The sequence below is a fragment of the Euprymna scolopes genome, chromosome 18, assembly GCF_053919585.1.
Source record: "Euprymna scolopes isolate OS-2025 chromosome 18, ASM5391958v1, whole genome shotgun sequence".
NCBI classification, from domain to species: domain Eukaryota; kingdom Metazoa; phylum Mollusca; class Cephalopoda; order Sepiida; family Sepiolidae; genus Euprymna; species Euprymna scolopes.
In genome coordinates, this window is record NC_136499.1 from 124,346,381 (window position 1) to 124,364,200 (window position 17,820).

The 17,820-nt window shown below is 36.4% G+C and overlaps 1 protein-coding gene across 1 annotated transcript in view; it reads right to left on the reverse strand.

Annotated features, from left to right (window-relative positions):
• Positions 1 to 17,820, reverse strand: part of LOC145297800 (uncharacterized) — a 339,551-nt gene that overhangs the window by 225,425 nt on the left and 96,306 nt on the right. The window contains exons 13-15 of the mRNA XM_080144088.1: positions 11,990 to 12,099; positions 9,544 to 9,650; positions 602 to 699 (exon numbers count right to left, since the gene is read on the reverse strand). Coding sequence (XP_080000214.1) covers positions 602 to 699; positions 9,544 to 9,650; positions 11,990 to 12,099 — 315 coding nt within the window. The remainder of the gene's footprint in view (positions 1 to 601; positions 700 to 9,543; positions 9,651 to 11,989; positions 12,100 to 17,820) is intronic.

Sequence of the window (17,820 nt, forward strand, 5' to 3'; positions counted from 1 at the left end):
TTATTATGTATGTTTCAAACAGTGAATTCTTTTTTTATATTAGATTATTATTATTATTATTATCAGTAGTAGTAGTAATATTAACATCTCCTTCTATGACAAGGATCTTTCATGCCAAATTCAACATATATCTGTCAAATAGTTTTGGAGCTTGAGAGTGTTTCATTTTGACAATTTAGAAAACTAATATTTTTATTAAATAATTAAATTTTTTTCTGAAACTTTTGTTGTTAAAAAACTTTTTTGAAGAAAACTTGTTTTTTTTGTTGTTGTTGTCCCCCCCTCTTCATTTGGAATACCAAGTTCCTCTATTCAAAATTCATACCAACCATGCAAATAGACATTAATCCGATGGCTGACAGAACAAGAACAAGCTACCCTCATGAATTAAATAAAGAGTTCACGTCAAAATTCTGTATAGATTTCCAAGTGCTGCTGATTTTGAAACGATGCACCTGTAGTAAGTAGGAGGTTACATCATCCGAAACCTTATGAGAATAACGAGTAAGATGAGAATGATAGCCCGAATAATCCAAATTATCAATCTTCATCTCAAAAATGCCTGATAATTAATCTTAATTCATTGTAAGTTTTCTTTTACCTTGTTGTCTTTGGTTGTTCGTCCTTCAAGGAGAGGCCGCCATCATTGATTGTTAGTGTTCTCTCGATAGAACGCAAGTAATTAAGAGAGAGGAGACACTAGAAACAAAACAAACATTATTTTAAGATCAGACAATAACAAGTGTTTGCTAATCAAACAAACAAAAAAAAAAAAAATAGCATCCGGATGTTTTGTGCTCATTATTAGCGTTTATATAGGAGTGTCATTGTGCAATCGTTAAAAGCGTGGATTGTGGATTTGACGTAGGGGATTCAACTTCTGTTGGGACTAATCGAGAATATGAATAACACTGTGCAAAAATTTCAAATTTAAAAAAAGGTCCATATTATATAAGACCTGTTTTGGTGTAAGAAAAATATCCTGATACTAAATCTGATTTTTATTTCTCTAGATTAGGAACCGTATCCATGTATTATGAACCATATTTTTTATTATTATTGGTTACTAGCAGGGGTGCCCGGCGTTGCTCGGGTGTTTGGAGGTGTATGCTGTGCAAAAAAAGCAAAATAACAAAAAAAATGGTTAATTTTTTAAAACTTTGACCCCTATTATGACCCCTTAAAATTTATAGTTTCGGGCTCAAATCACTTTATTAAGTTAGATCCAGGTTCAAGGAACCTATATCTAAAATTGTCTAGACCCAAAATTGTCGGAGGAGTTTGGTAGAGTTCTTAAAGGTCAAATCGTTGAAATTTGACCCCTTAACAGCCAAATTTCTGGCTGACACCCGTCACATCGATTTTCCCAAATCTCAGTACCCGGTATTTCAAATTTCGAGTCTATAGACTAAAAATTGACAGAGTTATTGCGTAGGGAAATGTAGACAGACAGACACACAGACAGACAGACACGTTCACTTTTATAGATATATAGACTAGCATTTCAGCCTGGCGTTGCCTGAGTTTTTGGAGGTGTATGTTGAGCAAAAAAAAAAAAAAAAATTATGATTCTTTAACATTTATTGTCTTGGGCTCAAATCAAGTTATTAAGTTATTTTTATCCTAGATCCGGATAGCATGCCCCCCCCCTCCCCCCCCAAACGGTTTTGAGATGGGAGTAATTCTATAAAAATATCGTTTCAGAAAGATTTCTTTCTACTTTACTTCCAAACAAGTTATTTTACGTAAGCTTTACTATTGCAATTCTGAATTTTTGAGATGTGAATGTTTGTGTTATTTTGATTAATCAGACAATTATTCACATCTTGGGTGTCATTAGCACAACGTTTCGGTCGCTGCACCCTGCGACGTTCTTTGGGTGTTGAATACGTTTCGTTTTCTCTACTAAGGAAACTTCTTTGTCCTACCAATATCAAGTGCAGAAAAGATTGGGCTCGTGAGATGCTGAAGAGACCTATGACTTTTTGAATCAATTTCATTTTCTCTGATGAGTCACGATTTGCATTATTTCCCGATAGTGGAAAGGAATGGGTATGGAGGCTCCTCAGCAAGAGATGCCTTAAAAAAAACTGCTGCTAACGCAGAAACATGGAGGTTTCTTGGTTATGGTATGGGGTGAAATTTGGAGTGATGGTCGCTCAGACCTGGTGGGGTGCAAAGGAAACATCAATTCTGCTAAATATGTTTCAATATTACATGAAGGACTCCTACCAATATTCTCGATTAGTAAAATGAATCAAGTTAACTCCGTATTTATGGAAGACGAAACTCCTTGTCACGCTACTAACATTGGTTGAGCCAAATGGAATTAATAAACTTCCATGGCTAAGTCAATCCCCGGATATGAACCCAATTAAAAAACCTTTGGACCGGAACCTTCGCAAAAAGAATAGGAAGCCATTTTCTAAGCCTGAACTTTTAGCATTATTGTGTCAGACATCGCAAAAAATTCTTCAAGATGATATTCGCCAACTGATCAATGCCATGCCTAGAAGGGTCCTGCTACTAAAAACAGCAAAGTGAATGTCAACCAAGTATTAGTTATTAAATTTGTAACCATTTATTTTTGATAAACTGTTTCTATGGGTGCTTGTGTTATGTTGATTAATCTGAATATTATTCTCACCTTGAGTGTTATTAGCACAACGTTTTGGTCGCTGCAACCTGCGACCTTCTTTGGATGTTGAAAACATGCTTCTTTTTCTTTACTAAGGAAAAGAGGGTTGGCTCCGCATTACAAAAACTGAACCGATACTCTGTAACGCAAAATACAATTTCCTGATTTATAAACTTATTTAAAATTTATAACCCAGTAACAACACTAACCACCCTCGCGGGGTCACAGAAATACCTGGATTAGGACCCAGGCGCGGGGAAAACCCTCTCGGTACTGATGGACCTGTAGATCTTCCCAGGTCATGCATCTTGGAGAAGGAAAACTCTGAAGCTAAACCTAAGAGGAGGAAGGCCTCTCTCCAGTCTTGGATGACAACCTTCCTAGAGCTGGTGACTCAAACAAATTACCGGTTTGCAAACCTAAACTGATAAGGAGTAGATAGGCACTGTCTATCACCCGGCTTCCATACTCCTTCTTTGTCTGTTAGCCAGGCATAGAGGTCGAACGACTCGGAGTTAACAGAAACACTCGGTGGTCGATCTTGTTTCCTGACTAGGGCAATGAATGCCATTTATCCCCACTCCCGACACATCCCAACCCTTAAACTATGCACTTGGGAGTGCTTGAATACCGTAATGCCAGTGCAAGCAGATTGGGTTGACCATCATTTGATGGGTTGAGGGTACCAGATAGACAGCTGTTCCCGACTGGTAGTACAGGAGCCCTAACTCTTTGGTAGCGCTTAGAGCGGCTGCTCCATCAACAGTTGTATAATATCGGGATGTTTGTAGTGCCATGTCGTGCATGGAAAGGGACCCTGCACTCATCCCCAGTGGGCTATCCTGAGGCCAAAACCCTAGTAGATGGAGGGACAGTTAATAATCTGCATGTGTTGCATGTCTTGTATTCTGCATAACCACTTGCTCAGCACCCCTTACCTAAACTGAAACTCTTAAAAATAAAAATGACAGTACATTAAAAAATTACGCTACAACCAGGCCAAAACTCAAACAAAAACAACCTGCTTTCTCCCTTGAGGCTCGCATTTATGAACATCCATGGGCTTAAAACTAATTTAAATGATATTGAAGCATTTCTCCTAACAAATACCCCGGATATCTTAGCATTAAGTGAGACTAACCTACACTTCTCCATCCCCTCTAACTACTTTAACATCCCCGGATATCTCCCACTCTGCCGTAAGGACTCTGACAGACACATGCATGGGCTTGGAGTCGACATTCAAAACACCCTCCCCTTGACTAGAGAAACTAAACTAGAATCGGACGATGAAGCCGTTATGTGCTTTAGACTTAACATGCAACACAACATTAGCTACTTTTATTTTCTCTACTAGCGCACAAGTACATGTATTTGGTGACTTCAACCGCTCTCCCTTGACCCAGGACTGCACCATAATAAACAAAGTCTCTGACAGCATAGATATAGCACTTTCCCTCGACACTAGCGCACAAGTGCATGTATTTAGTGACTTCAATGTCCACCACAGCAACTGGCTTGGATTTTGTACTTACACAGACGCAGCTGGTACCACAACACGTAACTTCTCTATATCTCATTCCCTATCACAGATGGTTACGCTTTCAACCAGTTTCCCAGACCAGCAAGAACAACATGCATCACTTCTAGATCTGTTTCTGACCACAGTTTTCGATGACCGTGTAACAAATGCCCACAGCCCTCTTTGGAACGCCGATCATGCAGTGGTAATGGTTGAAATCACCCTAAACTCTAGAGCCAAAACTGAAGAGCCACTGCTCAAAACAATGAGATATTATAAAAAGGCTGACTGGGAAGCCATCAGGGACCTCATCAGGGACGCTCCATGGCAAAATATCTTTTCACTTCCTGTTGAACATTGCGCAAATGAGACCACTGAATGGTTCAAAGCGGCAATTGAAGCACATGTTCCCACATGCAAATTCTATAGCAAACCCCACTCTCCCCAATGGTTCACTTCAACTTGTGCTGCTGCCATAGCGCAAAGGCAGCATGCATACCACAAATTTAACCAACATAAGTCCAGTTCAAACAGACAGAAGTACAAAGAAGCCAGAAATAACTGTAAGAAAGAAATAGCGACAGCTAAGAGAGAATTTACTGAAACCACCCAAAAACGCACCGAAGCATAGAAATTAGGAACCAGAGACTTCTGGAAAATCTACAACAGTGTAGTAAATAATGGGCAATCAACAATTCCCCCACTATCCAACAATCATGAGGTTGTTTGCTCAGCAACTGAGAAGGCTAACATGCTTGCCAGACGGTTTGCCTCCAACTCCACACAGGACTCTGCTAACCACCCCCCTCTCTGACTTTCCTTTGCAGACAGATGCCACACTAGACGATCTGAAAATCACCCCTGCTCAGGTGCATGCTATCATAAGAAAGCTTGACACTGCAAAAGCATGTGGACCTGATCTCATCCCGGCTGTGCTATTAAAAAAGTGATCCGCCGAAGTAGCTCCAGTTCTCTCCAAACTTTACAACAAATGCCTTAATGAATCTTGCTTTCCTGCCTGCTGGAAAACTGCTTTTGTAGTGCCAGTTTTCAAGAATTCTGGCGAAAGAACTGACCAATAAATTATCGCCCCATTAGCCTCCTCCCACTTTTGACCAAAATATTTGAGACCATAATTAACCAAGCTCTAGTCCATCACCTTACAGATGCTATACTTCTGACTGACCAACAATATAGATTTAGGCAAGCCCGTTCCACAGCAGACATCCTCACTGTAATCTCAGAACGTATATACCAGTCACTGAACAAAGCAGGGGAGGGTAGAGCAGTAGCTCTAGATATATCTAAGGCTCTTGACAGGGTATGGCATGAGGGTCTCAAGAAAATCAGATCATACGGTATCACTGGAAGAATACTAAGCATAATTAGATCCTTCTTAGATAAGAGAAAAATCCAGATTGTCCTCGACGTTGTACATCTAAACAATATGATATAAATGCAGGAGTGCCTCAGGGGTCTATCCTTGGTCCTCTGTTATTCCTAATATTCATAAATGACCTCCCTGACAAATTTGTCTGTGAGATAGGTATGTATGCTGACGACACCACGCTCTATAACAGACACAACAGGAAAACAAATGAACACATATCTAAAGAAATGGCAAAAACACTAGAGGAAGACCTCCGATCCGCAGTGGAATGGGGACAAAAATGGATGGTCACATTCAATGCTGCTAAGACTAAACTTGTTTCCTTCAATAATTACAAGTAAACTTCCCTACCGCCAATAGCAATGGCCAAAGACTCTCTATCTGAAAGTACATCTTTTAAACTCCTCGGCCTAACGTTCACAGGAAACATGAGTTGGAACAATTACATTGAGAATATTGCCGGGACCGCTGTGAAGAAGGTGGGTTCTCTTTACCGTGCTAGAAAGCTATTAATGCCTGAAAGTATCCTATACCTCTATAAGACCACCATTCGCCCATGTATGGAGTATTGTTGTCATATTTGGGCTGGTGCATCTGCCACTAGTCTCTCGCTCCTAGAGAAGGTTCAAAAGAGAGTCGCCAATCTGATAGGTCCTGAACTGTCAGCTAAACTTCAGCCTCTGTCACATCGACGAAATGTTGCATCCTTCTGCCTGTTCTACAAGTACTTTAACGGTGAATGCTCTGACGAACTGCAAGCACTTGTGCCCCCTCGACGTAAATACCCCTGACAAACCCGACAAACAGCTAAATCCCACCCCTTCAGAGTAGAGATCCCTAGATGCAAGAGAGCTTTCTACTCCAGTAGTTTCTTCCCCAGAACAGCTAGACTTTGGAATTCCCTTCCGGGTACCTGCTTCCCCGACTGTACTGACATGCAGAAGTTCAAGTGCAATGTGAACCGACATCTTGCTGCCCAACTTCCTACACAGTACCCCTGATGCTTATGTCCCTGATAGTAGCCCCCTACATCAAAGTGGCAATATGCTTTGTTTGGGGTGAAAATGTAATAAAAAAAAAAAAAAAGACCCATGTCCAAGGGACCTATATCAAATTTCAAGTGTTTAGAAACACCTAAGCATCAGGCATCTGCCACTAGTCTCTCGCTCCTAGACAAGGTTCAAAAGAGAGTCGCCAATCTGATAGGTCCTGAACTGTCATCTAGGCTTCAGCCTCTGTCACATCGACGAAATGTTGCATCCCTCTGCCTGTTCTACAAGTACTTTAACGGTGAATGCTCTGACGAATTTCGTCAAGACGTGTGTTTGTGTATTTTAGCCATGATTTGGAAAGAAAACGCTATAATTTCAATGTTTTCTTTCCGCTCATCATTTTCTTTAAAAATTATTACACTTTTCTTAAGCTTCTTTTCAGACGAGGGAGAGGCATGGCAAGAAACAAGGAAAGGTTGGTTTTAACAGTGCTCTGGAGGCATCCTTAATTTTTTTTTTTTTTTTGGTGTTTTAAATAACACTCTACACAGAAGAAATACATGTAAGCTTACATTTTTACATTTTGTGACTCGTACATAATAATCCAAAAGTACTCAACATCCTAGATAGAGCAGGTTTGTTTAAACACAGCATTGCCAGGGAGAAAGAAGTTCTGTCTTTTTTAAATGACCTCCCCGACAAAATTGCCTCTGAGATGGGTATATATGCTGATGACACTACACTCTATGGCAGGCACGACAGGAAGACGAATGAACACATTTCTAAAGAAATGGCAAAAACACTAGAGGAAGACCTCCAATATGTAGTGGAATGGGGACAAAAACAGTTGGTCGCGTTCAATGCCGCCAAGACTAAACTAGTTTCATTCAATAATTACAAGAAACCCTCTCTACCACCTATAGCAATGGCCAACGACTCTTTATCTGAGAGTATATCTTTCAAACTCCTTGGCCTAACGTTCACAGGAAACATGAGTTGGAACAATTACATTGAAGGCATTGCCAGGGGCACTGCAAGAAAGGTGGGCTCTCTCAACCGTGCTAGACAACTACTAACACGCGAAAGTATCCTGTACCTCTATAAGGCCACCATTCGCCCATGTATGGAGTATTGCTGTCACATTTGGGCTGGTGCATCTGCTATTAGTCTCTCGCTCCTTGACAAGGTTCAAAAGAGAGTCGCAAACCTGATAGGCCCTGAACTGGCATCTAAGCTTCAGCCTCTGTCCCATTGACGAAATGTTGCATCCCTCTGCCTGTTCTACAAGTATTTTATTGGTGAATGCTCTGACGAACTGCAATCACTTGTGCCCCCATGACGTGAGCACCCTCGACAAACCCGACAGGCTGTTAAATCCCACCCCCACACTGTAGAGATCCCTAGATGTAAAAGATCTTTCTACTCCAGTAGTTTCTTCCCCAGAACCGCTAGACTTTGGAATTCCATTCCAGGTCCCTGCATCCCCAACAGTACTGACGTGCAAAAGTTCAAGTGTAACGTGAACCGACATCTTGCTGCCCAAATCCCTACATAGTACCCCAGTAGTTGTTGACCCTGATAGTAGCCCCCTACACCAAAGTGGCAATTTGCCTTGTTTGGGGTGAAAATGTAATAATAAAAAAAAACAAAAAAAACTTGGTGTTGCATGGGAGCTATAAGTAACGATACAGCATTATATTCAGTAAATAGTAAACCAAAGAGCTCAATATCATAGACAGAGCAGGTGTGTTTACTCGGCATTGCTCAGGAGTAACCTTACATAGAGCAGATATTTTAAATGTAGTAGTAGCATGTTACACACACTTTTTAACCTTTTCTAGACCTGTTACTGCACATATATTTTGGTAGAGTCCCTATTTAAAGAGACCCACCTTGTCAAACCAAAGAGGTAAACTTATTGAAACAAGAATAACAGTTCAATTTGTTTTGTATATAGAAATAACCAGGCCAACTCATACTTCTCTCCTCTTCCATCCCCCATAGTATTTCCAGAAAAGACTGAGATTAGGAAAATTACCTAATATAGATAGAGGATTACGTGAGACACTTTCTGGAGTGGTAGAATGATTCAAACATTTTTGCAGTAACCTTGGCAACAGATTGGATTCCATTTTACATCCAGAGTGAAAAGGAGTTCTAAGATCTTATCAAGGGGAAGAACCATTCATTTTAACTGGAAGGATCTGAGCATTGATAGTGAAAAGAGAGAAGCTTGCTTTTAAAGGTATTGAGCATAACTAGCCACATTTTTCCCCATTGCGTCATAACCTCCAGATTATAGGATCAACAAGATCTTCATCATCAATGCTCTTCAAAGTGTTGCCATAGACAATTGATCAACAAGCTACAGAATATTCCAACCCTTCAATACAACCTACATGACTAATTTCTCAATTTGAAGAAAACTTGATTTATAACATTTATTGTCATGTAGAAATTTCCATAGAATTATCTATAAGGTAAAATTAAGATTTATTTTACTAAAAATTCACAACTTATCAAGGCCCAGAGGCCACTTGAGAAAAAGGATTAAATAAATGTCATGCGGATGGGGAGGTCATGTTGTGAAAATGTGTATCGATGGTGGTGATTGGAGAGAATTTCATTATTTAAGAATTTGTTTACATTGGACTTGAAAATAACCAAAGCAGCTGTGCAGTATTGTGTTCCAAATTAAACATTGCTCAGAGGTTTCGTTTAGTCTTAGGTAGGGAGAGAGAGAGAGAGAGAGAGAGAAGGAGAGAGAGAAAAAGGAAATTATTGGTAGTGGTTGTAGTTAGATGAGTTTTTGTTGTGAATGTTTTGCGAGGGGGCATAAATTGCAACTCAGTTGAGCACCTGCCATGAAAATAATGATAGAGTAGAAAAAGCCGAGCAACTATGAAAGAAAGGTAAGAGTGAAGAGAAAAGGGCATCGCTCACTAGATTTCAAAGTCGGTTTCGTAAATTTCTTAGAAGAAGAGATCATGAAACTCCTTACTGAATGTTGTAAGTCTCGGATTCGCAAATGTCGAAGGAATAGAAGTGACAGATAAGCCCCGTGAGTCATAGTCGTGTCCTTCTCATCTGGGCGCATGCGATCAAGTCCTGTAAAAAGTAATGCTTGGTTTAGTTATTTTGTAGAGAAAATTGTTTTTGTTTTTGACTTTACAGAACATGGTTGAGTTTTGCAAAAACAAAATAACAATATTATCAACAACAACAATAATCAATGAGTTTTGCAAAAAGAAAATAACAATATTATCAACAACAACAATAATCAACGTTTGTTTCTCTAAGGCTATTTTCCCTATATATTTTTTATTCACACAAAATACATGTTAGTATGGATTTTGATTAAATGACGTAAATGTCATTTCATTTAGTAGCTTTTTAGCATCTAAAACAGTGAGTTTATTTTTTGCTGCAACATTTACCAATTATTTGTGACATTTCACTAATTTCAATTTTAACATAAAAGCAAACGGCAACTTTATACATGGGACATATTTTTAAAAACAAATCGACTTCACACTTTAGAGTATATCGATACTGTATAGGTGAAAGAGTCATCTCTTCCTGATAACAGGAAGTAACTAGGAGTGATCTCCCCTGTACAGAAAGTAACCAGAAATGATCTCCCCTGATAGCTATATATAGAGGAAATATGGGAGCAGCCATTTGCTTTTTGTGTGGATCTCAGCAACGAGTTGGAAGGACGTATTTTCCAACTTTACAAAATCAGCATTCACCCATGCATGGAGTATTGTTGCCATATCTTGGCGCACCTGCCATTAATCTCTCTCTTTTAGAGAGGAAAAACAGCAAAATAACTTTTATGTAGACTAGCTATGTGTAGATCACGATATTATAATCGGTAGACGGATGTCTCGACATTTAGAAATAAATGTTTAAATTTCAACAATATTTCTCGCAGTTAAAGATGGCCGTGTGGGTTTGTTCCTTTCTAATGGAAGTCAGAAATGGCTTTGTGGCCGAGTTCGAATCTCCCGATTTGCGATAATCATGACATCCTACACTGATGATTCCCAAAAGGATGAAACACTAGTATCTGTATGGATTTAAAAATTATTACAGTAATAATTATTATATATATATATATATATATATATATATATATATATAGTGGTGCCTTGGTACTCGACCATAATTTGTTCCAGATGTTTGTTTGAACACCAAAATGTTCGACAACCGAAACAGTACTTCCCCTTTAAATTAACTGAAATAAAATTAATTGATTCCAGAGTTTTAAAAGTCCCTTTTTTCTGTAAATTTTCAGGATTATAGACATTTATTGTTAAAATAATCGGTTTAGCTTTGTGTAAAGACTTTAGAAGCAAAGTTTTTTTTGCGTGCAATTAATTACTGTCCTCCAGAGATACGCTTTGTTTGTCGTATTGAAGTCTACTGCCTTTTTTTTTCTTTTTTTTTTAAATTATTTTTTACTTTTTGGACATCTCAAGATCCTTTGTCGTTCCATGCAAAAAGGGATCGACCAATCAAATTGTGTGGTTCTGGTGCCATGCTGATGTGCTAAAAATAACTCAGACACAATCTAGACTGTCGAATGGGTTGTGATGACGTTCTAAATATAACTTTAGTTGCAAAGTTCAGACTCGCATGGCGAAGTTGTCAGAGTGAAGTTGGTTCGTCACACTGCACTTCAAAAGTATCACAACTAGTATGAAATACAACGTTCCATTAAGGAACACCGCTGCTTGTTTACATTCGAAGCGAAGCCGGCGGTTCGAACTCCGAAATTTCATTCGACTACCGAGGCAAGAAAATCTCCAAGTTTTGGTTCAAACATCGAGTTCTTCAATCACTAAAATGTTCGACAACTGAGGTATCACTGTATATATAATATATATATTGTTGTTTGTTTCCAACTATCACTGTATATATAATATATATATATATATTGTTGTTTGTTTCCAACTATCACTGTATATATAATATATATATATATTGTTGTTTTTTTCCAACTATCACTGTATATATAATATATATATATATTGTTGTTTGTTTCCAACTATCACTATATATAATATATATATTGTTGTTTTTTTCCAACTATCACTGTATATATAATATATATATATTGTTGTTTGTTTCCAACTATCACTGTATATATAATATATTGTTGTTTGTTTCCAACTATCATTGTATATATAATATATATATATTGTTGTTTGTTTCCAACTATCACTGTATATATAATATATATATTGTTTGTTTTCAACTATTTAATCTATATACTAATATACAACATACTAATGCTGACCCAATGAGCAAGGGGTCTGTTGGTAAAATGGTAAAAATTAATAGATTACACTATAAAAATATATACATTTTGCTGATTTAAAATTTATAGAAGTTTTGTTACAAAAAAAATAAAAAATAAAATGAGAAGAATTAAAACTTACGAAGCATTTTTAAAGTGGCGTCATAATCGTACGTATCTGACTGTAAATCTTTCAACTCTGGCATCTCTTCAAGTAAGTCATCGCTTTCTCCAGAATCTGTACCAGTTTTCCTAAAATGGGAACCGGTAGAATTCTGGAATAGTTTGATTTGCTATAGCTTCATAACAAATGATTGAAATGGGTTGGGAAAAAAAATGCTGCATAAATAAAGCAGAAAGTGTATGCATCGAGCACTTTCGAAAAAATTTTTTTCAGTTTAACATCCATTCTACATGTGGTGCAGATTGGAAGCCTGCGATGGGAGAAAGCAAGTATGTAGCTAGTTTAGATACAGTTTTAGTAGTTACATAGAATAAAGGCAAGTGAAATTTGACAGATAATGGTAAATATTTACAACAGCCAAAAGTATGGGTGGTTGTTTTTGTTTTATGGCATATCAACCCTTTTCAGGTTATTTAATGCCGAATCCAAAGATTTTGAAGAAAAATATTTTTTAATAGAATATATTTGTTGTTTTCACGTCGGTTTCCATTTAACCCATAGTTGGGACCCTAACAGGTACTACCACTCTGGGTCAGAGTGGACCTGGGAGACATGTCGATTAAAGGGTTGCTCCACACTCCCCAAAGCCCATAAGCTGAGGCCTCACCTTCGGATATAGTTTAAGGTCATATCCAGGACTATCCAAAAGTATGGCAAAATAAACCGAAATAATAAAGTAAAAAATAAGAATTTATGATAAGTCAAAATATTTTAAAGACATTTGAAAAATTTTACAATAACAAATGTTGAAAATTTATAATACCAAAATAGTTTAACAATCGACAAAAGTTGGTTCGGAATTTAGGATAAGCAAAATCTGTGAAAATAACGAAACTTTAAAACGTAAACGATGATGTAAACAGCAACCACGATTTTTCTTATATCTAGAGTTTTCCAGATTGAGCGAGGAGATCAGTTGCAGGGATATCTGGCTTGGTGATTATTCATCATTTTTACATCCTAGGAAGTGCAACGGACGTTCGATCTAATGTTGTAATCGAAGGTGGTGGCAGAATAGGTTCCCCAGGCAAACCATGGATAAGCGCAACTCCGGACGAATACAACCGAAGAAATAAAGTAAATTACCAGAGTTGGTTATATTCTTTTACCTCAAGCCAGAGAACAAAGAAATGGTAGAAGAAAATATGTCTCCTTCGTTCACTATGCAGACAAAATTATATTTATTCGCCCATTTTATGAATTGTTACAAAGTGACATTTGACAGATAATAATAAATATTTAGGAGAGACAAAAAGAGAATTCAGCAGAAGAACCAATAAACAGCTAAGGTAAAAAATTCAAATATGTACATTTTTATGAGGTCCAAGCTAAAAAAGATGGCCGACGCATTTGTCGTGTGTCGGCGGCCATCTTTGTTGCTTAGACCTTGTTAAAAGTAAATATTTGTGATGAAATTAAAAGCACTTTTATTGGCTATGTCAACATTTATTTAGTGTATATTTTATTTTTTTACCCTTTTTTTTTTCGTTTGTTGGTTTCACGGTTACCCCCCCCCCAAAAAAAAAACAATAAGTACCTACCTGGCTCATTTTTTGTTTACCGCACTTCGTATTACCATTAAAGAAACCAGAAGCAATTAAGAATTTTTTTAAAGAAAAATATGCTTCATCAATGTTCACATGAAATAACCCATGAAAAAGAAAGTGTTTAAATAGCAAGCACAGCTGCACCATTGTATAATTTATGTATCTATAAAAGTGAAAATGTGTGTATGTGTGAGGACAACTCTCAAACTATATACTCAGCAAATTTTTTATCTACAGACTTGAATAAATCGTTCAAATGACAGATTACTTACGTTAAGAATAAGTAGGTTTGAAAACACTTTTTAAAGATCGTAGCAAACTTACCCAAAGGCTATCGTACTTACTCACTGTCTTTAGGTTTTGGTTTCGATCTTAGCTTGAGTATATTTTATTTTACTTACAAGAAGCAAACTGCTTGAAAAAAAAAACAAAAAAAAAAACAATATTTACATGCACACGTTTCAGTTTCTTTACCGCAACAACAATTATGAATTTCCCTGATTTTTTTTTTACCGCGTTTCATATTGCAATTAAAGAAACCAGAAACAATTAAGTATTCTTTTATTTAAAAATATGCTTCGCCGAATGTGCACATGAATATTCACGTTCACATAAGATAACCCACGAAAAAGAAAGTGTTTAATAGCAAGTACAGCTGCACTATTGTATAATCTATATTTCTATGAAAGTGAGAATATGTGTGTGAGGAGACTTCCCAACCTATATACTCAACAAATTTTTTCAAATTTGGTATATAGGGTATTCAGACAGGTGAAAAACTTTTTAATCAGTTTTCATCCAAACAAAAGGGCTGGTAAGGGGTCAAAACTGAAAACTTTGTATGTGGGGGGAGAGGTCATCAGATTTTTATCTTTTTGTCAACTGTTTCACAGCAGTGCATGAATAAATCGTTCAGATGACAGATTCCTTATGTTAAGAATAAGTAGATTTGAAAACACTTTTTAAAAATCGTGCCAAGCTGACCTAAAGGTCATCGTACTTGATTTTGGTTTTGATCTCAGCTCGGGTATTTTTTTTTTTTTTTTTAACTTACAGTGAAAAACATAATACTCATATGCACAGGTTTCAGTTTTTTTCTGTTTTTTTTTTTTACTTCATTTTTCTTTTTTTTAAAAGGAAATTTAACGTTAAATTTAATACCTATATTATTTCTATTTATAATAAATAAGAAATTTGCATGCATTAAAATATAATATTTATGCGTAATTTACTGCGGGCAACATTGGGCAGCCTGCTAGTTTTCTATATATATATATGCAAACATTATTGGCTACACATGTGCATACATGTTTCTGCTGTGATTTCTTTTGAGACACAACTTTCAAATAAAATGCTTCCAAGTGGGTCTTTACTTGACTTTTTACATTAAGTAATTTCTTGTTTTAATCTCTAATCACGTTTCTCATCTACTTATACTGCCAAAAGACACTGTTAACTCAACTGTTCTACATTTAACTCAAGAACTCTCACCCATTCTTTCACCATCAAATTTGGTGTAACATCCATTTTATACACTCTGCATGCGTTGGACAGTTTTTAGAAATTGCCTTCCTGAACTAACCCCTCTCCAACAAGCTCTTTATCTTTCCCTCGAGTCAATTTTTATCACTTCCTTCCATACTTATCTTCTCCTGTCAACTGATCCTGCTACTGCAACTGTTCTACATCCTTCAGTTATTGCCTTTAAGTCTTGCCTCGCAATGGAATGGAAGAACCACCAGGACCTATTCCACTACCAATTTTCCTACTGAATCAGTGACTCTGCCCTCCTATGTATATGTATGTATATATATATATATATATATATATATATATATATATATATACTAGCAAAAGTACCCGTTATTGACTGGGTTCAAAAACAGTCTACAGAAAATGAACTCTGATTTATGAAAGTATGATAGGTTATGAAAAGGAAGGGTTGTAAAGCTTCGAATTTGGGGGTATCAAAACCAAAACAAAATATGATGAAAGTAAAAATAAAATAGATAAACCCCATAATTTATTATACCATACCTGTTCACACTGAAACACTTATCACAATATCCTGTGGATCTATATTAAAAAATCTTGTTAAACTTTGTGACATATTTCCATTCTCTGGAGGTTAGGTGCGAACGAACACCTCATAATTTTATTATACCATATTTCTTCAAACTGAAACATAATTATCTAAGTATTCTTACGCAGATAGATAGGAAAATTCTTTATTAAAGTTGTGCCTATTTCCATTCTATGGAGACCAGGAGCGAACGCAGACCCCACAATTTTATTATACCATCCCTATTTAAGTTAAAACATAGTTATCAAAATATTCTTATGTACATTTATATCAAAAACACTTGTAAACGTTTTTTTTTAATTTTTTAATTCCATACTTTGTGGAGCAGGCGCGAACGCAGGCCCCACAATTTTAATGAACCACTGTTCTGCCAGATCAAACATACCCATTCCTGTGTCTCGCATTAAACATCTACCATATAATTTTTATACCATTTCTCACCATGCAACGCATATCTTCAATCCTCACTGGCATTCCATCCGCTCCTATCTCTTGCAATCACATCACCACTGGTTCCACTCTATGCTAAAATGATAGAACGATATAATCTTCTCTTATTTTGTCCTTTAGTCCTCACCTTTCATAGGTAATATTTCTGACAAAGGAGGAAGAATTGCTGTTTTCTGGGCCAGAATCTATCCATTTAACACTTATTGTTGACTAGTTTTTAACCTTGAAGTAGTATCTGTTTTTTAGTTTTTAATATCCAATGGCTTCATACTTGTCTGTAGTAATTTTCATTAAAAAAAATCAACTTAAAAAAACTTCTAAACAACCTCAATAGATCCATCATTCAAATGTTACATTATTGGTTAACCGGAAAATGCCAGGTAGCCTGATCAGTGTTTAGTTAGTAGAAATATTACGATAACAAAAAGGAATGTTTGAACAACAGAAACAATGTCATCAAAGCGGATTTCATATTTAAAGATAAAATATTCATGTTAAAATATATACCAGGAATGTTAACTTGGTGAAACGGAATTTGTGTTTTCATAATATAAACAAAATTATGTGACAAAAATAGTGTGATTGTTCTTTTTGTGCAACGTAGATTTATTATTAGTCACATGGTCAGGGAGTTAAGAAAAGATAGTTTAGAGATACACATAGGAATTAGTTTGGTATTCACCACATTAGTGAACAGACGGAGGTTAGTGTGTTTTAGGGTTTGGACTTGAAGCCCTTGGAAGTGAAAAGGGCAAAATATCAAAATGTAGACTTGTCCAAAGTGTGCCCAACTCTAATAAAGTGACCCAACATGGAAATAAATGATTATATTCAAATATAATTCACATCTTGACGTTTTCCTTTTAAAAAGAAAAGTATCTTTAATTTCAGGAAGCACAAAATGAAATTTGAAGGTATGTGTCTTTTGCTCGTGTCCCCATGACAATTTCATTCATCATTTGTATTAAATGTATATACAACTACAAACGAACATTATGCAGACCCTATGTAACATGTACAGATACACATAAACATACATATTAATTATGAACACTTACATAACCTCCGCATCAAATATATATGTTACAAACACTAAGTTAGCAAGTAGATGTTATACGCACATTCAAGAAACTAGATGATCACAAAATGTTAAAACACACACACATATATGGATACATATATATATATACATATGTATACATATATATATAAGTATACATATATATATATATATATACATATGTATACATATATACATGATGATGATGATTGCAACGTCTTGTCAGACGAGTGCCACTCTCTCAGACATTTAAAATCCATGAGCCCAAATGCCTGAGGGAGTATCTATACAAAGATAATGTTACAGAATCTTAGCTTTGTACGACAGCTAAGTCTCTCTCTCGGTTCAAAATGTTGAGGTCCAGCAACAAGCAAGAGCAAGATAGCCAGCAACAAATTAAACTGCAGACCAGCTTAATGCGGGTACTGGTCTCCCGCTTTATGGTTTTTTAAATCAGAGATTTGCTTCTCCTAGAAAGGTTGCCTTCACCACGGCTTACGGGAGCCCTCTCCACTCCAGTACACATATACACACACACAAATATACAAGAGTTCATTGGCCCTTTATAGATACATATATATATATATATATATATATATATATATACATATACATATGTATACATATATACATATATATATATACATAT